Genomic DNA, 23591 nt, shown 5'->3' on the forward strand with positions numbered 1-23591 from the left:
CTGGTGCATCCCCGAACGCTGTCCCCAGCAGGGTCTCTTAAAGGCAAACGTCTGTGGCCCCTGGATGGCAACTCTGAGTGCCCAGTCATCTCCCAGAACATTCTCGAGGGTTTGGGTCAGGTCTTGGATGTCTAGCTTTGGGCCCTCTCAGTCTGTAGGGGTGTACTCCACATGGGACTACTCTTTGGGTGTTCTGAGGATAGTAGTCCCACCCTGAGAGTTCCAATTAATGCTGTTTATTAAGCACTTACTATGCGCCAGGCACTCTACTAAGCACTGGGGGTAGATACAGGTTAATCGGGTCGAACACAGCTTCGGAGGTTGGTTTGTGGTGCAATTGGACCTTTCTCTTTATGATCTTCCCAAGGGTCTGCAGCTGGAGAGAGGCCCTGCAGTTGACTCTCTCAACTCATTCATTCATTCATTCAGTCATATTTATTGAGCGCTTACAGTGTGCACAGCACTGTATTAAGCACTCGAGCACTGACCTGAATTCCGTGGGAAGGTTTTCAATAAATAGAAAAGCTCCTCCAACCGAAAGCAGACCTTGCCCTCTGTCCTTCAGGACCACCTCATCCTAATCTCCCAGGAGTTTGGGAATTCCTCAAAGTGACCAGCAAGGCTCTCTGGAATCCTCTTCTAGTGATCAGGGTGCTAGGTCAGAAATTGCGAGGCGGATTGCTCCAGGTTTTTTGGCAACAAAGTTTACAAAAAAAGTCACGGTCGGCAAATCTGTTTCAATTTCCATTGTCTTCATTTTACGGCAGTGGGATATTTGCTATCCTCCCATTTCCCATATCTGTAATTTATTTTAGTGTCTGTCTCCTCCTCTAGACTGTAAGCTCCTTGTGGGCAGGGATCATATCTACCAGCTCCTCTGCATTGTACTCGCCTTTGCGTATAGTACAGGGTTGTTCACACGGTAAGTACTTAATAAATATCTTTCACTGATTGCTGTACCAAACTGTGTTTAATTGATCAGCCCAACATAACAGACACCATAATCTTTGTTGAACATGACACTGATATAAGATTGAGTATTATTCAATTTAGAATATGGATCATTGCTCCTTGGCAGAGATTTCACTTTCAACTGCAAATATTCATGCGTAAGATAATGAGATTGTTACTAGGATAAACTTACAGAAAATGGAGTAAAGGCAAATTATTTTTTAGGGAGTTTGAGAGTTTTCCCAGTCATCACAGTAAATGAAAAAATAGTGATAAGTTTCCCTCAGCTCTCACCAGTCAAAGGAGTTTTACCTTTTTGGGGATGTCGACTTGACAACCATCTTGCAGAACAGCATTTGAAGGGATGGGTGCTTGCAACAAAGCATCCAGATGCGGGACTGGGGGTCAGGTTCCCTGTTACCCAAAATCGCAAGAATAGAGGAAATAAAAATAACCCGGCTACCTGCCCACGATCTGATACTGGCTGGATTCTGGGGTAAAGGCAAGGGACCTTCCTCGGTGATTTCCATACGATTATTTAGTTGGCCATTTGCAGCCTTGCTTTTCCGAGTGTGATCCTTGGGATTGGTGAAGACCAGTCGCATTCAGTTTTCTGTACAGAAGTAGGAAAGACGAAGTGCCGTGAAAGTAGTGGGATGAGATGGTGCTCAGACTCCGCTCACATACTAAGTACAGAACAACTATCCTGGCCTTCAGAGAGTTCACAGTCACGTGAGGGTGGACTACACAACCAGATCTAGAATGTGATTTCCTCGTCATGTCATGTAAATGACTTGTGTTTTAACAGATTTGGGATAAGACCAGCTTGGAATGTTTGAAAGTACTAACAGGACACACAGGCTCTGTCCTCTGTCTGCAGTATGATGAAAGAGTTATCGTCACCGGCTCTTCCGACTCGACAGTAAGGTGAGCGGCGTCGTTATATCATTCTGACCCTCTAGCGCTTGGTCCTTCGTGTTGGGTCTCCACTTTGTCGAGTGGGATGACCCACGGCTATGGCAGATTAAAAAAAAAAAGCAACACCCGTCCTCCCGTTTTGCCTGACTTCCCTTATCACCAGTTAAGTTCCACAGTCTTATATCTCAAGTTGGATCAAGGCGTATAGATAGAAATTCTTTTTTCTTTTTCTTTTGCCAAAGGAGCAATTCCACGTTAATTTCCCTCACTGTGTTTTTTTCCTTTCCTAGAGTTTGGGATGTAAACACAGGAGAAGTTCTGAATACACTGATCCACCACAATGAGGCAGTCCTCCACCTCCGTTTCAGCAACGGCTTAATGGTGACCTGTTCCAAGGACAGATCCATTGCAGTGTGGGACATGGCATCGCCTACTGATATCACTCTGCGACGTGTGCTGGTTGGCCACCGGGCAGCTGTCAATGTGGTAGATTTTGATGACAAGTATATTGTCTCTGCTTCTGGCGACAGGACCATTAAAGTAAGAGGAGAGCGCGGCGTCTGTGCCAACCGTCTAACAGGATGGGGACTGAGGGCGTGGGGGAAGGAAGAAGAAGGGGGGAGGGGAGGACATATGGAAAAAACTCTCTTTCAGTAGTCCTTGACTGCACTCTGACTTCCTTCAGTTATATTTTCGTTGAAATGCCGCTATGGATGATATCAGTCAAATCGAGTGTGAATTAAGCATATCTTAAGGTCTATAAATCTATGGGAGACCCAGATGGAAGTGAATTGGCATTACTCTCCCTCCCATTCTTTTTATTTTTTCTCATTTAACAGCCAGTAAGAGAGTATTCACAACACACGCTGTTCGGCAAATGAAATGGTCTTGTCGGTCGACACGGTAGTAAGAAAAATAATGCGAGGTGGTTGGATCCTTTTGTAAGCGCTTTAAACTTCATAGGTTAGTCTCGAGGGATTTGTACAACGATTCAAATCCCTACATCCGGGATGTCTGTCGTAAAGATCTGTTCCGAGTAACCTGTAGAAGTGATTGTAGAGAAAGGGCCGAGAAGCGATTTTTAGGTGGAACTGGAAGTGTGAAGAGCCTGAGAAGCAACCAACCAAATGAGCAGCTTCTGTTTTCAGTTAAGCTCCCAGGGGCTGGATGTACCATTGGAGAGGAGCGTGGTCGCATCGCCTCATTCCACCTTTTAAGATTTTGAAACTGTGTGTTTATTTTCTAGGCATACTTTCCCTGTAGTTTTTCCTTCTCGCATAAAGCGTATCGTTTGTTCGTCATGTAGGTTTGGAGCACAAGTACCTGTGAATTTGTTCGCACCCTTAATGGGCACAAGCGAGGGATTGCTTGCCTTCAGTACCGAGATCGATTAGTCGTGAGTGGATCGTCAGACAATACCATTAGGTGGGTGGAAATGGATCGCCAGCAACTCCTGGGGTTTGTTTTCTGCTGTTGTGACATCAGCGGTCTAACAAAAGGAACGGTCCCCTGACGGTTTTTGCCAAAGTTGCGTAATGGTTGGGAAGGATGATTGTGGGGTGTGGATTACTGCTTTAAGGGATGGTGGCCTGGTTCTTGCTCCCGGGTGGTTAGAGGATAGAGGAGGAGGAAGAGGAGGCCTGGTCACTGTTGGGCTGATGTGCCTGCTGCTGGTTTTAGCTCACTTTGGTTTGTTGCTGTAGTAATTAATGATGCCTGGACTCCATGGAAGTGGAAGTCAAATTTCAGTCCCTCCTCCTAATATGGGACTGGGGCTGGGGGAGGAGGGTAATACCTGAAAGTCATTCCTGAACTGACAACTTTGGCAGGAAGTCTGATTTTTAGTCATTAATTTTTCATTGTGTGTTGTGCTCCTCCCCATCTCCATCCCCCTCCTCCAGCAGTGTGGGCAGATCTCTCTGCTGATGGAGACTGAGGAGCCCCAGTCCAGTCACGGAGACTTTAGAACCAGCAAACCTGGGCGAAGGAATTGATTATCCTGACGTGCTAATGAACGTTAATCGTGCTATTACTGAGCATTTTGGCATAGTGGATAGAGCACGGGCCTGGGAGTCGGAAGGTCGTGGGTTCTAATCATGACCCTGCCACTTGTCTGCTGTGTGACCTTGGACTTGTCATTTCACTTCTCTGGGCTAAGTTCCCTCGTCTGGAAAATAGAGATTAAGACCGTGAGCCCCATGTAGGACAGGGACTGTCCCCAACCCGATTTGCTTGTATCCACCCTAGCGCTTAGTACGGTGCCTGGCATGTAGAAAAGTGCTTAACAGATACCACAATTAATATTATGAATATTAATAATGAATAGTGTCCTTAGTGCTAGGGTGAATATAAGATCACCACATGGGATACACGGCATCATTCGTGCGCTGTCTCTCTCCCGTGTGCGCGCCCTCTCTCTATTTCTCATTCTATTTCTCTCACTCGCTCACCTTGGCTAGCTTTCTTCCCCCCGGGGCAGTGGGCACAACAATGAGTAGGCCAGAGTGCCTGCAGAGGAGCATTCGTAAAGGCCAGTCGTGGCTAAAGTGACCCCGGCACAATGCCAATACTATGCCATCCCACCCTAGTAATAGCAATATATTTATGAAGCGCCTACTCCACCAACTCCCTGATTTTGATTCAGGTCTGTTGAACAGCCTCTGGGGTTCCTGTATGTCTTCTTCAGTTCCAGTTCACAAGACTTAATATTTAGTATTGTCCTTATCTTGGGACTTCCACCTCAAATGAAATCACAGGAGTGTTAATGAAAGATCTCCATTTTTTAGATGAGGAAACTGAGGCACAAAAGTCGTGACGTGCCCAAGGTCACAACGGCACTCAAGCAGCAGAGCTTCAAGACCCGTACTCTTTCCACTAGTTCATTCTCCTTGTTTGTTTAAAGGCTATTTGTGAAGTGTTTACTATATGTCGAATACTGTTCTAAGCTCTGGGGTAGGTACAAGTCTATCAGATTGTACGCAATCCCTGTCCCGTAGGGGTTTCACAGTCTAAATTGGAGGGAAGAGGATTTAATCCCCATTTTGCAAGTGAGGTAACCGAGGCACAGAGAAGTGAAGTGACTTGCCGAGGTCACTGAGCAAACAGTTGGCAGAGTTGCGATTTAGAACCCGGGTCCTCCCGGCTCCCGAGGGCCTTTATTCTTCATCAGTTCATAACCCTTGGTCACCGAATATTGAGAAGGTGAGGGAAGGGGGCTAGAATGGGATTTTACAGCACACTGCATCAAAGGAAAATATGCTGGAATTGTGTTTCCAGATTCTAAACTTAAGCTCACTGTGGGCCGAGAACATGTCTACCAGCCCTGTTAACATTGTACTCTCCCAAGTGCTTAACAGTGTTTTGTGTACACAGTTAGCGCTCAATAAGTACAATTGGTAATTGTCTGTTTCTCGTTTTATTTTAAGGCTATGGGATATCGAATGTGGGGCCTGTTTAAGGGTTCTCGAAGGCCACGAAGAACTAGTTCGTTGCATCAGGTTTGATAACAAGAGGATTGTAAGCGGTGCCTACGATGGGTAAGTATTCCAGACTAACGACTGTGTCCATTTGCCTCCCGTAGTCACATCCCCAAAGATAACCCATTGAAGATATTATTGCCTGTTTACCTAAATGAAATTGTTGTGTGGCATCTATTTTTCCCTGGATTACAAAGATCCTTGGGGTCAGAAAACCTGAGAGTGATGGGTAATTTGTGGTGATTAGTAAGTGACCTCAGCTAGACCTCCGGATATTTCTAAAGGTGCCGGTTGGCATGATGTTCAAGCCCTCCGGGCACCTCTTCACCTCGACTTCGCCAGCACTGCCCTCTCCTATCTCTCTGGATGCTCCTTCTCAGTCTCTTTCAGGGGCTCCTCCTCTGTCGCTCACCCCCTAACCGTGGGAGTCCTCCAATGCCGTCCCTCAGGGCTCAATTCTGGGTCCGCTTCTACTCTCCATCTAAACCCAGTCGCTTGGAGAACTCAATCACTCCCACAGCTTCAAATACTATCTCTACACAGGTGTGTCCCAGGTCCACCTCTCCCAGCCCTGGTTTCTCTCCTTCTCTGCAGTCTTGCATTTCCTCCTGCCTTCAGGACATCTCTATTGAGATTTCCCGCAGACACCTCAGACCTAACTTTTCTAAAACCCAGCTCCTCTCCTTCAACCCCGTCACTTCCTCCAGCCTTTCCCGTCACTCTCGACGGCACCAGTATCGTCCCTGACTCCTGTGCCTGAAACTTTGGCATTATCCTTGACTCATCTCTCTCATGCAACCCACATTTTTTTATGTTCAAATATTCACATCTTTCAAATATTCAATCTTTTGTCATATCTTTTCTGGTCTACCTTCACGGCATCACGAAACCTGGGTTCTAATCCTGGCTCTGCTACTCGTCGTCTTAATTTCTCTGTGCCTCAGTTACCTCATCTGTAAAATTGGGCTTAACGGGCACTCTGCCCAACCTGATTTACTTGTAGCTACCCCCAGCGTTTAGTACAGTGCCTGACACATAAAAAGGGCTTAACAAATACCACAGATCATTACTATAAGTAATAAATAATCACAATAATAAACCCAACCCTCTCCTCTCCAACCAAACTGCTATCACTAATGTTGTCCTTTCCGCCCAAACCTCCAGTGGTTGCCCGTCAAAAAGAGATTTACCATCAACTTGCTTTCTCTTTATCTTACCTCAAATAAAAGCTTTGAGTCTGTAGGTTTTAATTATTCATGCTGTCCTTGTCCTGCATTACTACTGATTACCACTGATAACCAGTATGTAATAATAGTGATACACATGACTGTTATGAGTAATGTCATATCTCAAAATAAAGGACAGCTGTATAGTTGTCCTTTTTTAAAGAAGGCGCTACTCACGATAATAATAATAATAATGGCGTTTATTAAATGCTTATTATGTGTTAAACACAGGGCTAGATACAAAGCTATCAGATTGGATGCATGACGGTCAAAATCCACCTTATCCCCATTGTCCAGATGAGAAAACTGATTGCGGTCTCATCCTTGCCTGCAAATGCAGCTGAAAATAGTTTCCTTTAATGTCTGCCCGGCTCTGCCACTGGTCAGCTGTGTGACCGTGGGCAAGTCGCTTCACTTCTCTGGGCCTCAGTTCCCTCATCTGTAAAAAGGGGATGAAGACCGTAAGCCCCACGTGGGACAACCTGATGACCTGGTATCTACCCCAGTGCTTAGAACAGTGCTTGGCACCTAGTAAGTACTTAAATACCAGCATCATCATTATCATTAAGTGGTGATGGAGCTTAGTGTGCAACAATGAATCAGGTTTTTTGGGTTTTTTTGGTGGGGGGCAGAGGGGGAGGAGGCGTCCTTTCAAGGATAACTTCGTGTCTTGATAAAACAAGTCCAAAATGGTTAACAGAAAATTGACTTGAAACTGCCCTTCAATTAACTTGCTATTCCCACCTTCCTGAATGGTAATAGATTGAGGGTTTTTTCCTTCTCAATTTAAGCTTCCAATGTTTCTGTAGTTCCAAGGCAGATCTTTAGTTTGTTCAAAGCTACGGGAGCCCGCAGTTAGAGGTTCAAGCCTTTTTGCAGGATCCACTTGTAGTGGTGAACAGCAGATCATCAGAGAACGCTACATCTTCAGGAAAATGCCGGCATATGCGTAGTTGACATTATGTATCTTCTATTATGTTGGAAACTTATATTGCCTTCGGTTAACTCTGAAATGTAATTCGTGCTTTCATCTCCCTTTGCAGAAAAATTAAAGTTTGGGATTTGCAAGCTGCTCTCGACCCTCGCGCCCCGGCAAGCACGTTATGCTTGCGTACACTGGTGGTATGTTTGCTGGGGTCAATCGGGGGAGTAGAGTTGCGTGTGCCTTTTGGAAAGGACGGCTCTTCCGTTCGATAGATATCCCGTCCTTCAGTTCCTCAGAATGGGGCTCACGAGTGTAGTCATCCAGTCTGCCGGTTCTGCGGGCGGAAGAAGGCAGTTGCCTCTGGGGGCTGAGAAGAGGAGATTCTGATCACCAGTGTGGACTGGAGGGCTGTGTACTCCGACTTGAAATGAGGAATCACTTTGACTGTGCACAGGCCCATTGGATTTTACTGATGGATTTTACCATTCCTTAGCTAGCTGAGTTTTAGCAGCAGTAGTAATAGTATGTAAGGAATGGGACGTAAAGAATAAAGAAATGGCACATTCCCTACCCTCGTAGAACTTCCATTTTGACAGGGCTTCCAACCTTAAGTACTTACAAATTCAAGTGGTCAGAGTGGTCAGAGTAAGTAATTGAGTACACATAAGTTCCTAAATTCTGAAACAGTGGATGCACCCTATTTTATCGCACTATTCCAAGGGCTTAGTTGAGCGCTCTGCCCACAGTGACCACTCAGTAAATGGCATTGATTGATTTTGATTACCCTCACTGGCTGGGGATTCCTGGAGATGCCACAGTCAGCTAGACTGGGATATTTTTCAGATTCCATCGAAAGGAAAAGAAGCTAGGGGTTGCCAAATTTTGTGGTTCTTAAGTGTTTGTTTCTCTCCTCTGTTACCGGTTGTTCCTGAGCTCTGGGTTACTGTGAGTTGTGTCTGTTTAGGAAATGGGTGTTTTGAGTATGGCAGGTTTCATCCCAGTTGGCTCGGAGTTAACAAGGATTGTGAATGACTACTGAGGGGTTAAGCTAGTCTTCTTAGAAACAGTGCTCAGCGCTTAGAACAGTGCTTGGGAAATAAGTAAATGCTGAACAAATGCCATCGTTCTTATTTTATTTGTAGGACTGGGCTCTCCAGATTAAGAATCCATTACTTATGTGATAACTTAGCGGGGTAATTTCACTAATAATAATCATACTGTCTTATGCTTGAACAGCACTTTTCATTTTTCCAGAATATTTTCACATAAAGGATCACACTTTATCCCCACAACATCCATGTGAGGTTTTTATTTTGCCAAATCACTGCTGATTGGCAGAAAACCAGGGGTGTGGTATTATGGCTTCTCACTCTAGCCTGACCAATATCTTTTTGACTCTGATGAGAAGCAGCCTAGATCTCCAGGGGTTTTCTGACCCTTTTCATCAGCACTAAATTTTTTTAAAAGAACTTATAATATCTCTAGTGACCCAAACCCGACGTTTCAGAACATGTGTTAATTGGGAATATCATTGATATATTGAAACTGGTTGTTTTGGGTTTATTTTGAGAAATTCAGTGCATCTTTTCTAAGCTTTTCACAAACCCTTTTGATGGTTTTGTGAAATTGGTGCCGTTAACAGTTGAAGGTACATGCTCATCCCATGAGGCACAGATTTTGTTTAACCAGGCAAATGCCGTTAAGGTCCCATCAGTTTTTACACAGTTTTTACAAATCGCAGTTCTCTGCCTCAGAGACAAAGCTCAGGTGGCAGAGAGAGTGCCCATTCCACATTTAATTCCCTTTGATTATGTTTGCTCGATGAGCCCCTTTTGTATTCACCTCTAAACTGAGAGGTGCAGTCAATTTAACTTAAAAAGGGGGTGGGGGGGGGGCATTTTGTCTCTTAGTAAGGGGCTAAATTCCAGTTTGTAGCATTTCAGACAATAGAAGATCCATTTTGGGGGTGTGTTTTCCGATTTTATTGCATTAACAAAATCGTTCTGTGTTGCAGGAACATTCAGGACGTGTATTTCGCCTGCAGTTTGATGAGTTTCAGATCATTAGCAGCTCCCACGATGACACTATTCTGATCTGGGATTTCCTCAATGTGCCCCCCAGTGCCCAGAATGAGACCCGTTCTCCATCCAGAACATACACTTACATCTCTAGATAACAGTCTGCACTTTTACCTGCTTTAGGTAAATCTCTTTTTATTCTGCCATTTTAGTGCCAGGTTGCATTTCTGCCAATTAAATGTAATTGCTTTGGTGGGGGTGGGCCTCGCCACAGTAATGCCTATCATCCCAGGTACTTTTAGCCCTGGTTGGGAGGATTAGCTGCAGACCATTAGGGGTGTTCAGAATTTCCGGTAACGGCACCATCCTCCGGCTCTCACCCTGCTCTCACGGTATTATGCCCTGAGCATCCAGCAAAGCACTGCTCTTCCCACCCTCAAATGACACCACCTCTAAGAGGCCTTCCTTGATTAAATCTCTCATCTCCCCATCCTACGTTCACCATTCCCGCCCCTCCAACTCCCACCTCAGCACTTCCTTGTCACCTAACCCCCTGCACTGGAACACTTTTATTTTTGTCATTTAACAGTGACAAATGCCATTAACAGGAAAGGTTAAACTACACAAAGCTACCATCCTGCAAAGATCATGTTGTTTTTTAAAAAGAAATCTCTCGTCTTTAACTGGAGAATCGTTGATATTCATCGTGGGGGTGCCTTTTTGTTAAACCTCCACCGTTACTCTCTTTCAGGGTTTCACGGTCTTGAACTACTGGATATGTGGCTCTTATACGCCTACATGCCTAAAGATGTTCGTTCGTTCACATCTAAATATCAAGATGAAATTGGTTGTAGCTGCTGTGTAGATGCAAAACAGCACAAAGCTAAATGAAAAAAAAAAAACAAACACAAAACACGCATCCTGTATTCCTTCATCTACTTCGAGAAGTTCGCTACAGTTCATCAACGTCAAGTAGACAAGAAGCCTATCCATCACTGCAATGAAAAATCGAATGCTTCAAACGTAAATTGTTCACATAAACTGACTTAACAGTCTGTTTCACAGAAGTAAATCAGAAGTCAAGAAAAGACTTGGCCTAATTTATATTGCTTTGCACTTTTGTCTGACTTTAAAGATCAGCATTCTCCAGTGAAATTTGGGTGCCAAACACATGCCCAGAATGTAGAGAGTGACCTCCCGGAGTCAGCACTCTCTTTTAGACTGCGCAAGCCGGTCCGAACTCAGAACTTGTCGCCTTAGGAGAGTGTGGGGAAAACCGAAGATGTTTCTGAATCGTCTAGTACTATTTTTGATGCTCCTTCATTTCTGCACCAGAAACTGCTCTGAGTCTAACGACTACCTGTCAGTCAGGCTTTGCTCTCTTGAACTAGTAGGAGAACATTCACTTTTTCTTTCACCCGTGCTCCCTACTCCGCCCAGCCTGTGTTTCCCTGGTGTTTGCTCGCGTATTCTCTTTACATGTGTGCTTGCCTCATAATTTAAAAATCCTGTATAAGCATGTAGATATAATGTACATAACAGCATAGCCGCGAGGCGTGCCGAGTCCGGGGTCTCGTGATCGCTGGACATTGGATGCTTTCAGCTGGCCCCGTGACATTCCCCGTGACCGGCACCAAAGGGTTAATATGAGCTATCTAGGACTTACAGTTTTTGTTTCTGTTTTGGTTTTTTTTTTTTTTTTAGTATTCATAAGTTGTGTTTTTTTAAAAATGGGAACTACATTTTAAAATGTACCTTCGAAACTTTTTAAAAATGGATAACGTTTCCGTTCTGTATCTTAGACTTTGTGCTGCGGTATGTACGATCGAGGTACCTTTTTATTTTCGTCTTTTTATTAGCACAGGCGTCTTCGAATTAACCTTCCATAGCAGTCAGTCGGCTGTGTGGTAGGGGGGGAAAATCTGTGAGGGAAAGATCAATTTATTTATATTTGTAACTTTATCCAGGGTGGAAGTGTGACCGCATCAGAGGACTCCCGTGATTATCATGCATATTTATGGCTCTAGAAATCATCTCTTTTGATTAGCGTGCTGCCACTCAAGAGCGGTTCTTGGGCTGTGGCATTAGCATTTCTCACCTATGATTTTTATTTGCTTTTTAACACATCTTGTGAGGAAATCTCTGAAGTTGCAAGGGCTTCCTGCCTTTACTATAATGTGGACGCATATATTAGTAGCACTCTTCCATAAGAAAGTAAAATTCACCAGGAACGCATCTTGGTGATTCCCATGGGTGGCTTTAAATGACTGCGGCTTTCAGTGGGATGATTTTTGGTTCCTCAGTTTCAAAACACCCTCAAATGTACACGTGTGTGTGTTTGTGAGAGAGAGAGAGAAAGAGAGAAATTTTTGGTTCTTCAGTTTCAAAACACCCTTAAAAATGTATGTGTGTGTGTGTGTGTGTGAAATAGACCGTTTCATTAGTTAATTGTGAATAATATATTGACCCAGAAGTGTCAGCTAGTATTCCTAATTCCCTGTAATTCCCTATCTTCTTATGTGACCTGTTTTGATTTTTTTTTTTAAGTCAGGAATGTCAGTCACTTTTAAAGGACCAATCAGTCATAATTCAAATACAGTGGAACAAGTACAGCTAGCAGTCATCCATCCCTCTGCCTATCATTCTGTTCAGAATGATCCCTCCACCCACAAATGCTACTAAAGTGCAGATTGTCTTGGCGTGTTTCACCCTTTGCATCGAGGAAGGTGTTGGGATCAATGTGTGTTTTCAAGTTAGGACTTCCTCCTCTATGTCACTAGCAATATTTATTTCTTCGAGATGATCAAACCTCAGAGTGCAAAAGAGCAGCATCCATAACCCAGCCGTTTTTGTCAGCTTGACTGTAGTTTGTGAAAGTGGCTTCCCGTCCCCTTTTCACCCTCTAGCTTCAATAGGAAACTACGGAAAGGGGCTTTCGCGGCCCTGAAGAAAAAAGGAATTGCTTAAAAGAGTGGAGTCCTTTTTTTTTTTTAATGCATGTATAAAGTGAAGATTCCTGTTTTTTCCTTGGGAGATCATGGTTTTTGAACACGCAGAGAACGTCTCGATTGCGCTTTTCTTAGAACGCAGCAGCAGACTTGGTATCGGCATCCAAGGAACTCGGACTTCTGGGGTGAATCGAATTCATCCCCGACGGCACTCTGGACTTTGTTTTGCTAACCCTAATCGAGCAACTGTACATTACGGCTATATTAATGTTTCGAAGCACTGGGATAGTTTAATTCTAACTTGTAATTAATTATGTTTGCCAATGATCTGTTTGAAACAAATTTGTGTATGGACAGCTTCCCGAACCTGTTAAATTGTACAGATATTGTTCATGATCTAAAGCTTTGTACTGTGGAATGTGCTTAATAAAAAAACGAGTTTGAATTTGTCCGGTAAATTGCTAAGAAATGTCATCAAACCAAGTATGAGTATTATGCATTACAGCTAATCCAGGCTTTATGCAACTGTTATTTCAAATACTAATTTAAAATTAATACTCTTAATAAAGTGTTTCTGTACTCTCATACTCTGTTAAATAATTTTTCAACAAATACTGTAACGCGTGTTCTGTTTCAGGGATTTCGCGACTAAAATTTGCGGACTCCTCTTTTTCATCACCTGCGCTGTCCAGCGAGGTCGAAGACCGAGTGCTCTGAGCTCCCATCTCGGTTACGCGCTGGCCCTGAAAAAGTTTGGCTCGAAGCTTACGTTAATCCTCTGTGGTCGGAACAGTCAGTGTGACCCTAGTGTTTTCTCCACCCCTTCGCGCCGAACTGCCGACACAGGGCGTTGAGCTGATTGATGAGCAGAAGTCAGGGCTCTGCCCCTTCAGTGCTTAGAACAGTGCTTGGCACATAGTAAGTGCTCAACAAATGCCATTATTATTATTATTATAATTATTGTTATTTAATTCACATTTCAGTTACTTCCATCTGCTTTAGTGCCTCGGCAATCAGTCCATGGTTTTTGAGCGCTTACCACACTTAAATGCTGGGGAGAGTGCAGTACAGCAGAGGCGGTTGACACGTTCTACTTTTCGGGGTCACCAATGAAGGACCCGGATCAGCAGAGGGGGGGACCCAGGAAGATTCCATTCTTGCATGTTGCGTCGGGGATAAGATGGCCCGTCCTGCTAGGATCGCAAAAATCTCTCATTACCACCTGAGGCAAAGAGGATCAGAACAGCTCTGCCAATCCCGGCCGCGGTCATCGTGACTAGCCGAACGAATAGTCGCGTAAATCGAAACGAGTCGTGGAGAGAAAGATGGAAAAGTTGTAATCGCCATCCCTCCCGACCCCCGTCTCTCTTTAGAGTTAATAGTGAACTCCTTTGAGGTGCTTGATGCAGTCAAATGGAGATTGAACAGTGGGAGTAAAATGGTGAGAAGCAAGCTTCGATCTCTTGCAGCTCCAGGCTGGCAGGGCACAATCAAGCTTTACCAGTCTATCGGTGATATCTAGTGAGCGCCTGCTGAGTGCAAAGACCCGCTCAAAGTGCTTGGAAGAGTATTTTGGACAGTTGGGACTCGCTCCCCCCTTAGCCCCACAGCACTTGTGTTCATATCTCCAAATTCATTCAATAGTATTTATTGAGCGCTTACTATGTGCAGAGCACTGTACTAAGCGCTTGGAATGGACAAATCTGCAACAGATTTGTCGGCAGATGATTTATAGAGAAGCAGCGTGGCTTAGTGGAGAGAACGTGAGCCTGAAAGGCCTGGGTTCTAATCCCAGCTCAGCCACGTTTCTGTTGTGTGACCTTGGGTAAATCACTTAACTGCTCTGGACCTCAGTCACCTCATCTGTAAAATGGGGATTAAGAGTGAGCCTCCGTGTGGGGCAGGGATTTGATCCAACCTGATTGTATTTAGTGCTTGGCACATAGTAAGCGCTTAGCAAGTACCATTATTATTGTGCATTCCAAGCGCTTAGTACAGTGCTCTGCACATAGTAAGCGCTCAATAAATGCTATTGAATGAATTAATAATGTTTGTCTCCTCCTCTAGACTGTAAACTGGTGAGTAGGGAATGTGTCTGTTTATTCTGTTGTATCGTCCTCTCCCAAGTGCTTAGTACGGTGCTCTGCGCACGGTAAGCACTCAATATAGTCCACTGATGATGATGATGAAGTTAAAAGTTCCTCAGAAGCAAGGTACTAAGTATTCCAGTAGTCTGTTACTTGTTGAGGCGATGTGGTCCAGTGGAAAGCGCACAGGCTTGGGAGTCAGAGGACGTGGGTTCTAATCCCGGCTCCGCCACTCGTCTGCTGTATGACCTTGGGCAAGTGACTTCACTTCTCAGTGCCTCAGTTCCCTCATCTGTAAAATGGGGATTAAGACCGCGAGCCTCAAGTGGGACAACTTGATCACCTTGTATCTACCCTGGCGCTTAGAACAGTGCTTGGCACATAGTAAGTGCTTAACAGATATCATTATTATTACTTTATCTGAGATGCCAGCTCAAAAACACAAACATTCATTTATCAATCAATAGTATTGAGGGCTTGCCGTGTGCTCAGTGCTTGGGGAGAGTACAGTACCACAGCTTGGAAGATGTGATCCCTGTCCACAAGGACGTTAAACTCAAGAGGTGGAGACAGACATTAAGACGAATTAAAGATAGGGGAAATAAAGAATTGCAGATTGGGGTAATCAAGTGAGTTGCAGGAAGGTTTCATCGATAGGCCACAGGCCTGGGAGTCTGAAGGATTTGGGTTCTAATTCTGACACCGCTGCGTGACCTCGGGCAAGCATTTAGCTTCTCTGTGCTTCAGTTACCTTATTTGCTAAATGGGGTTTGACCGATCCCCCACGTGTGACATTAACTGTGTCCAACCTGATTTTGTCGTCTCTATCCCAGCGCTTAAAACGGTGCTTGGCGCAGAGTAAACGCTTAACAAATATTTTAAAAAAATGTATAAGGATCTGTACGGAATCGCTGGGGGGCTGGGGTATCAGAGAGTATCAAAGATCTCTCCACGAGGACACATCCACTCGCGCCTCCCGACTGGTAAGACAGGGTCAGAGGGAGGACGCGGACCAAGCCAGGGAGCCGGTGCCACTCGGACCCTGGCCTGCCCCCTCGGCCACGTGGGCTTCTCGGGGAGGTCCCGGGGAGGGGTCAGGGAACCGGGGGCAGCCTCGGAATCGGCCCAAACCACTGTGTCTGCGAGTCCGTCTTCATGCCTTTCTAGCAGCTCGAGCGTGTTAGGGAAAGAATGCTTGGTGTCCAGAGTAGAAGAATGGGCCTCCTTTTGCTACTGATCTTAATTTCTTTGGGCACGCGCGTTTTGAGATCTGCCATCAGTGGGAGCACGTGGCTTAACCAGACTAAGAATAATAACCATTGTGGTATTGGTTAAGAGCTTGCCAGGCTCCAAGGGCCGGGTTGGCTACAAGACACGGTCCCCGGCCCACGTAGGGCTCACGGTCTAAGCAGGTATCGGATCCCCATCTTACGGGCGAGGAGACCGAGACGCAGAGAAGTGAAGTGACTTGCCCAAGGTCACACAACAGGCAAGTGGGGCGGAGTTGAGATTCGAAGCCGAATCCTCTGACTCGACTCCCGGGCCTGTGCACTTCCCACTCTATTTTTACCCTGGCCTCCCCTTCCCGACTGGGCAGTGTGCATTTTAATACCCGTGGGAGGCAGCGTGGCCTAGTGGATAGAGCACGGGTCTGAGGTTCCGAAGGATCTGGGTTCTGATTCTGGCTCCGCCACTTGTCTGCTGTGTGACCTTGGGCAAGTCACTTCTGTGCCTCAGTTCCCCCATCTGAAAAATGGGGATTGAGACCGAGCCCCATGTGGGACGTGGACTGTGTCCGACCGGATTGGCTTGTATGTACTCCCGCGCTTAGAACAGTGCTCGATATATAGTAAGTGCTCAACAAATGCCATCATTATTATTGTTATCATCAGTATTGTCACCATCCTAGGATTATCTATTTTGCCACCAGCCAGAAAATATGGGCTGATGTGCTTAGTTCTGTCAACCCAGCCTCATTTAGAGTTATGTCTGTGTTCTAGTAAACACCAGCTTGGTTAGGGCGGCGATGCTTCCCGTGGGCTGCGATTTAGAGCCTTGGGTGGGGGTCCGTTGGCATCCGGGTATCGGCCGTCCACTTCACCCTTATCTCGAGTGGGAGACCGCGACTCCAAATGGAGTTTTCAGTACTCGACGCGGAGCGGTCGGAAATATTGACAAGAGAAACGATTCCAACGCCTCTCTGTCCTTAAACGTGAAGTTAACGGACCTTTCGTCCTGCTCCTCAAACCCACGATTTGAACATTTGTTCTAGAAGATGTTTCCACATTATTGGGTCCCTGGAGTTCCATTTGTGACAGACAATGCTTTACTCACTAATCACATTTCAGGACACATAATCCTTGCTTCACACTTTTTCCAAGACAACATCTTTCCATATAATGGTAATGATTCCTGCTGCAATAACAAACAGGCCGCCCTGAGAATAACTTCACACTTAATTGCTTGTGCCAAGAATCTCACAGTTTGGCTCTTCTGAGGGTGTTTTCCCTCCAATCCATCTGCATAAACAGAAGTGGGCCAGGTCTGTACCTCAGGAATGAGAAGATAAAAAGGCAATAATTTATTTTTCCACCAAAGTAGAAAGTATTTTATAGAATTTTCTAAAGTTTTTGTTTCAGGAAATGTCATCATGTCTCCAGGAAGAAAAAAATTTAATTGGCCTCAGATTTTCAAGCCCCCTATCCCTTCTGGTAATCTGAGGCGGCCTAGGTCATCGTCAGGTCAGTGGAGTTAGTGCTGGTTTAGTGCCCCTCTGCGAATACCTCAGTTCTGCGATCGTTTTTTCCTTTAAAAACAGCTCTGGCTTTGCTGCTATCGCAAGCCAGTCTCTTTGGCAAGCAAGGACATTCCATTAGCATATGGAATATTTTGGAAACACATCCCAAAGTACATCTTTTAGAAAGAAGACTCATCTAAAAGCGAACAAACGTTGGAAAGTACGTTTGTAAAAACCCAAGTTTTTACAGAAGGCTGATGTTTTCCTTTATCTAGACTGGATTTTTTCTGGACCCAAAAAGGAAAAATAAAAAAAGGCGCGGCGGTGTCTCGAAAACTCTCTCGGTCATTTTATTTCTCCAGAGCTCTCCTGCTGGGTTCACTTGTTGAGCAAGATGATAAATGCGTGGAAACCAGGAGAATCTCAGGAGTGACCACCCACAAAGCATGTTCTGGGCCCAGCACAGCCTATAGAGGTGGCCACGGTGTAAAATGGTGCTGGTCCTCCACACTGTAAGCTCGCTGTGGGCAGGGAATGTGTCCACCGACTCCCTTACGTTATACTCTCCCCAGTTCTCACCACAGAAAGCGCTCAATAAATACGATCGCTCGATTGGTATTTACAGACGGGAAAGACTAAGAGTGGCTGCGGAAAATCTTCACTATTGGAGAATTCGAATGATATCGTTAGAGGAAGAAGTTTTAGTGAGAGCTCCCCATAGTTGACCCGGGAGGTTGAATACTAGAGTCCCCCAGGAATGCGATCATGCATATCAACTGGGCTAGAGTGTGTTTGGATAATCTCAAAGAAATGATTGCCAAGCCCTGATTGCCAAGTGGTGGCGAGGCCGGTTGCCATAACTTCCAAGCTTCCTCTGGAGGCGGAGCTAAGAGATTGAAGGAAAGGAGGAAAAGGGAGTGGCAAACCTCCCTTAGGGAGTTAGACGTCCCGGAGAGCAACGGGTTTACATTTCCCAGAAGCACCTGGGGAAGGAAGGCAATAGGGTGGCTGGGTCTCTGAAAAGTCAGGACCCAGTGCCTGTCTCCGCCCTCCAGGACTACTTGCAGCCTGCCTCCTTTCCGATGATCTGGGGGAAGATTTGGCCGTCTTCGGGGCGTGAGTACACCCATTTAGAACCTTGTTTTTTAAGAAAGAAATGCTTGGGGTGTTGTAGGTGTACTTTGGATTTGGCTTCAGTGTTCCCTTTTTTCTCCTCTACCTTAAATGAAACTCCTCTGTGCTTCATCTCTGACTGTGCGTATCCCTCAGGGGCCTCTCCCAGTGACACCTGTGTATCTGTTACAGCTGTAAGTGGTTACTAGCCATACTTCAAGCCATCTTAAAGGGCTCTCAGTCCAACAGCAACTGCATTGCACTGATCTTGAAAATCAAAAGTGTTCAAAATAATCATGTCCTCCCTTAAACCTCTAGATGTTAAGCACAGGAGTAGATACAAGTTTAGGAGATGCAACGGAGCCCCTGCCCCACATGGAGCTCCCAAGCTTGCATGCCTATTTTGAAACCCTTTACCATCTGCTCTAAAACACTCAATCAGCTCACCCTCTTCTCCCCCACCCCCTAAGCCTCACTAATTTCTTACTACAAGACATCACTCGCACTTCTCTTATGCCAACTTGCTCACTTTATCTTGATCTCATTTGTCTCACCATTGACCTTTCATCCACCTCCTGCCTCTGGCCTGCAACTCCCGCCCCCTCCATATATGAGAGACCACCCACCACTCTCCCCACCTCCAAAGCCTTATTAAATCCCATCTCCTCCAGCGGCCTTCCCTAATTAAGCCCTAAACTCCCCTACTCCCTCTTCCTTCGGCATGGCCTATGCCCTTGGATCTGTGCCTTTTAGACACTTGATATTCACCCCACCTTCAGCCCCAGAGCCCTTTTTACACAGCCCTTATTTACACCCCATAATTAATTTTCATGTTCCCCTCCAGGCTGCAAGTTTCTTGTGGGCAGGGAATGTGTCTATCAACTCAGTTGTATTGTACTATCCCAAGTGTTGAGTACAGCGTTCTGCACGCAGTAAGGACTCAACAAATGCTATTGATTGATTAATGAGGAAATTGAGGACCAGATAAATTGAGTCCTTCCCCGATTAAGTCCTCTTTCCCCCTACCCACCTCTCCTTCCTGCGTCGCCTATGTACTTGGATCTGTACGCGGTAAGCATTTGCTATTCACCCCGCCCTCAGTTCCACAGCACTTAGGTAGTTATGGTAATTTATTTATGTCAATATCTGTCTCTCCCTCTGGGCAGAAAACATGTCTACAAACTCCTTCATATTGTACTCTCCCAAGGGCTTAGTTCAGTCTTCTGCATACGAAGTGCTCACTAAGTGCTCCATTACTTGTGAGTTCACCTTGCAAGGTGGGGACAAAACGGGGTGACTCATTTCGGGGTTCCTCATTACCTTTCTATTCTTCCCCCTCTCTCTGGAGTGCCCTGCCTTGAAGCTTCTTCCACTGAGGCAACATTTCTTACTATCCATCAGTGGTATTTACTGAGCACTTGCTATTTGCAAAGCACTGGCCTAAACGATTAGGAGAGTACAATACAATGCAAGGAGGGAACGTCTCTCAGATTTTGGGGATCGGATTGGGAAAGTCCAAGGATGAAAGCTCCCCCCCCACCTTCTAGACTGTAAACCTGGTTTGGGCAGGGATTGTCTCTATTGCCGAATTGTACTTTCCAAAGGCTTAATACAGTGCTCTGCACACAGTAAGCGTTCAATAAATACGATTGAATGAGTGAATGAATGAAGAACAGCTCACAGGGTCAGCCAGTCACTGAGTGGCCCCGGGGAGTCTAGGCCTTGGGAGGGATGCTGATGGGGAAAGCTCTTTCTTGATGAGTTCAAGTACGGGGCTCGGCACTTGAGCACCATCTCCCAAAGCATCAACTAAGCTGAACCGAAGCTTAGGAAAGCTGATGACATTGATTGATTCATTCATTCATTCAATCATATTTATTGAGCGCTTACTATGTGCAGAGCACTGTACTAAGCGTTTGGAATGTACAGTTTGGCAACAGATAGAGACAATCCCTGCCCAGTAACAGGCTAACAGTCTAAATGGGGGAGACAGACAGCAAAGCGAAACAGAACAAAACAAGACAACATCATCAGGATAAATAGAATCATGGAGATATACACCTCATTAACAAAATAATGGCCTTTCCCCCCCCTCAAGAGCATGATTGCTCAGCTTAGTGCTGATCATTCTCTGCTCGGATCCTCATCAGTGGAATTAGGAAGCGTTGCAGTATGTGTCTTGCTTGAATCAGCCTGTTTTCCTTGTCCTCAGAAAAGCATTCCTAGGACACACGTCTCTCCCCAAAATGCCCCCTTCTAAGACACTTTAAGACAGTTGGCTACCCAAAAGATCTGTGACTTCACCACCGTAAGAGCTCAATAAATGCCACTGATTGATTTCTGGTTCCATTTTTGCGTGTCAAAATACTTGTTTGTGTAGGTAAAATACTGCTTTTTATTTTTGAGGATGGGGTACTTATTTTCTTTTTTAATCACTGTTACTGGGATTCTTATTTGCTAGAGGACTAGGAATAAAAAATTTAAAATGGGTAATTTGTAAAGAGGAGACATATAGGGGAAATACATGAGAGACTGTGGGCAGGGAGGCGGTTGAGGGAAGTCTTGTCTTCTCCAGTGCCAGCAGTGACTACCCTATCCTTAGGTCTCCGATGCCATCAGGGTAATAAAAAGTGGAATGCCAAGACCTTCTTCCAACTCACTCCCCATCTAACACCCACCTACTCACTGTACGTCGATCTCATCTCTCTCTCCGCCGACCTCTCTCCCGTGTCCTGCCTTTGGCCTGGAATAATCTCCTTCTTCACATCCGACAGTCACCCTCCCCACCTTCAAAACCTTATTCAAGGCACATCTCCTCCAAAAGGCCTTCTCAAAGAAGCCCTCATTTCCTCTTCTCCCATTCCCCTGTCCCTCACCCATGCACTTGGATTTGTTCCCTTTATTCACCCCTCCCTCAACCCCACAGCACTTCTGTACATAGCGGTAATTTATTTAATTATATTAATGTCTGTCTCCCCCTCTAGACTGTAAGCTTGCTGTGGGCAGGGAAGGTGTCTACCAACTCTCTTATATTGTACTCTTTGGCGTAATGGATAGAGCATGGACCTGGGAGTCTGAAGGTCATGGGTTCTAATCCCAGCTTTGCCACCTGTCTGCTTTTTGACCCCGGGGAAGTCACTTAACTTCTCTGGGCCTCAGTCACCTCATCCTTAAAATGGGGATTGAGGCTATGAGCCTCATGTGGGACAGGGATTGCGTCCAACCCAATTTGCTTGTATCCACCCCAGTGTTTAGTATAGTGCCTGGCACATAATAAGCACTTAATAATTATTACTATGATATTTGTTATTTTTGATTAATATTAGTACAGTGCTCTGCATGCAGTAAGCTCTCAATAAATATGATTGAGCTCTTGATACCCTGGGTGACCTGGAAACCAGTCGCAGAAGGCTGGGGTCCCATAATCTCCTTAGGAACAAGTTGCCTGCCCTCTTCGGGGTTTGAGTTCTTGTTTTGCTGTGGCTCCCACTCTCTCGCACATTGCATGACTGCAACACTGTCCAAGCACGAGGACAGGAGAGAAAGTGAGGTGCCAGAAAGAAGTAATAGGAGGAATCATGGTGGTATTTATTAAGTTATTACTAATAAGGCACTGAACTAAATACTAGGGGAGAAGCAGTGTGGCTTAGTGGGAAGAGCCCTCTTGAGATCACACCTCCTCCAGGAGCCTTTCCTGATGATTTTTATTTTCATCTTAAGTCATATCCTTCTAAGTGGTGGAGTGGAGCAGCATGTTGTAGTGGCTAGAGCACGGGCCTGGGAGTTAGAAGGATATGGGTTCTAATCCTGGCTCTGCCACTTGTCTGCTGCATGGCCTTGGGCAAGTGACTTCACTTCTCTGGGCCTCAGTTGCCTCATCTGTAAAATGGGGATGAAGACTATGAGCCCTGTGAGCGACAGGGACTGTGAACAACCCGATTTGCTTGTTTCTAACCAGTGCTCAGTACAGTGCCTGGTACATAGTAAGCACTTAAATGCTATTATTATTATTACTACCACCTCAGCACTCTGAGGTGTCACCACCACATTTATGCATTGACAGTTTCCTGCAGTATTTTAAGGTTCCTGGCACTGACTCTGATATGGGGCAATCTTAGCCTGGGCAGCAACCCCCAACCCCCACCCCTCACCCCATTAGCAGTGACTTGACTCTGAGGCATGACTTTGCCTGGTGGAGATTCAGGTCAGGAAAGGAATTTTCCACTAGAGAATTCCTTTCAGAAATTGCACATGACCCCAAGGAAAACTCTCAACCAGCAGTGAGGTGTAAGGAATAATACTTCCCCCAATTTAGCAAGAATTTGAAAGCCACAGTCCATAATTCACTGCTTTGCCTTTCTGGCTCATCTAGAAAATGGAATCCTTTTTTTTTAATGGTATTTGTTAAGCGCTTAGTATGTGCCAGGCACTGTAATTAATTAATTAATGTTGGTATTTGTTAAACACTTACTATGTGCCAAGCACTGTTCTAAGCGCTGGGGAGATACAGGGTAATCAGGTTGGCCCACGTGGGGCTCACAGTCTTAATCCCCATTTTACAGATGAGGAAACTGAGGCACAGAGAAGTTAAGTGACTTGCCCACAGTCACACAGCTGACAAGTGGCAGAGCTGGGATTTGAACCCATGACCTCTGACTCCCAAACCCGGGCTATTTCTACTGAGCCACACTGCTTCTCTAAGTGCCGGTGTAGCTACAAGCTAATCAATTTGGACACAGTCCTTGTCCCACATGGGGCTCATAGTTTTCCTCCCCATTTTAAAGATGAGGTAACTGAGTCGCAGAGAAGTGAAATGACCTGCTCACGGTCACAGAGCAGACAAGTGGAGGAGCCGGGATTAGAACCCAGGTCTTTCCGAATCCTGGGCCCAATGTACTATCCACTAGGCCACACCGCTTTTCTGCCCAAAACTTTAGTACCACCAGTAACACAGTCTCTTTTTCTGGACTTGTTCTACCTTCACAGACTCATTCATTCATTCATTCATTCAATAGTATTTATTGAACGCTTACTATGTGCAGAGCACTGTACTAAGCGCTTGGAATGAACAAGTCGGCAACAGATAGAGACGGTCCCTGCCGTTTGACGGGCTTACGGTCTAATCGGGGGAGACGGACAGACGAGAACGATGGCAATAGAGTCGAGGGGAAGAACATCTCGTAAAAACAATG

General features: G+C 45.4%; 1 protein-coding gene across 7 annotated transcripts in view; it reads left to right on the forward strand.

The window, feature by feature from the left end:
- FBXW11 (F-box and WD repeat domain containing 11) overlaps positions 1 to 13047 on the forward strand; it is a 122329-nt gene extending 109282 nt beyond the window's left edge. For all 7 annotated transcript variants that reach the window (XM_029050357.1, XM_029050358.1, XM_029050360.1 and 4 more), the window contains 7 exons: positions 1760 to 1878; positions 2160 to 2409; positions 3176 to 3294; positions 5295 to 5405; positions 7615 to 7693; positions 9511 to 9697; positions 10266 to 13047. In XM_029050357.1, coding sequence (XP_028906190.1) covers positions 1760 to 1878; positions 2160 to 2409; positions 3176 to 3294; positions 5295 to 5405; positions 7615 to 7693; positions 9511 to 9672 — 840 coding nt within the window. In that variant the 3' untranslated portion in view covers positions 9673 to 9697; positions 10266 to 13047. The remainder of the gene's footprint in view (positions 1 to 1759; positions 1879 to 2159; positions 2410 to 3175; positions 3295 to 5294; positions 5406 to 7614; positions 7694 to 9510; positions 9698 to 10265) is intronic.
- Positions 13048 to 23591: the final 10544 nt, after the last annotated feature.

Source organism: Ornithorhynchus anatinus, chromosome X1 (genome assembly GCF_004115215.2).
Source record: "Ornithorhynchus anatinus isolate Pmale09 chromosome X1, mOrnAna1.pri.v4, whole genome shotgun sequence".
Taxonomy (NCBI): Eukaryota; Metazoa; Chordata; class Mammalia; order Monotremata; family Ornithorhynchidae; genus Ornithorhynchus; species Ornithorhynchus anatinus.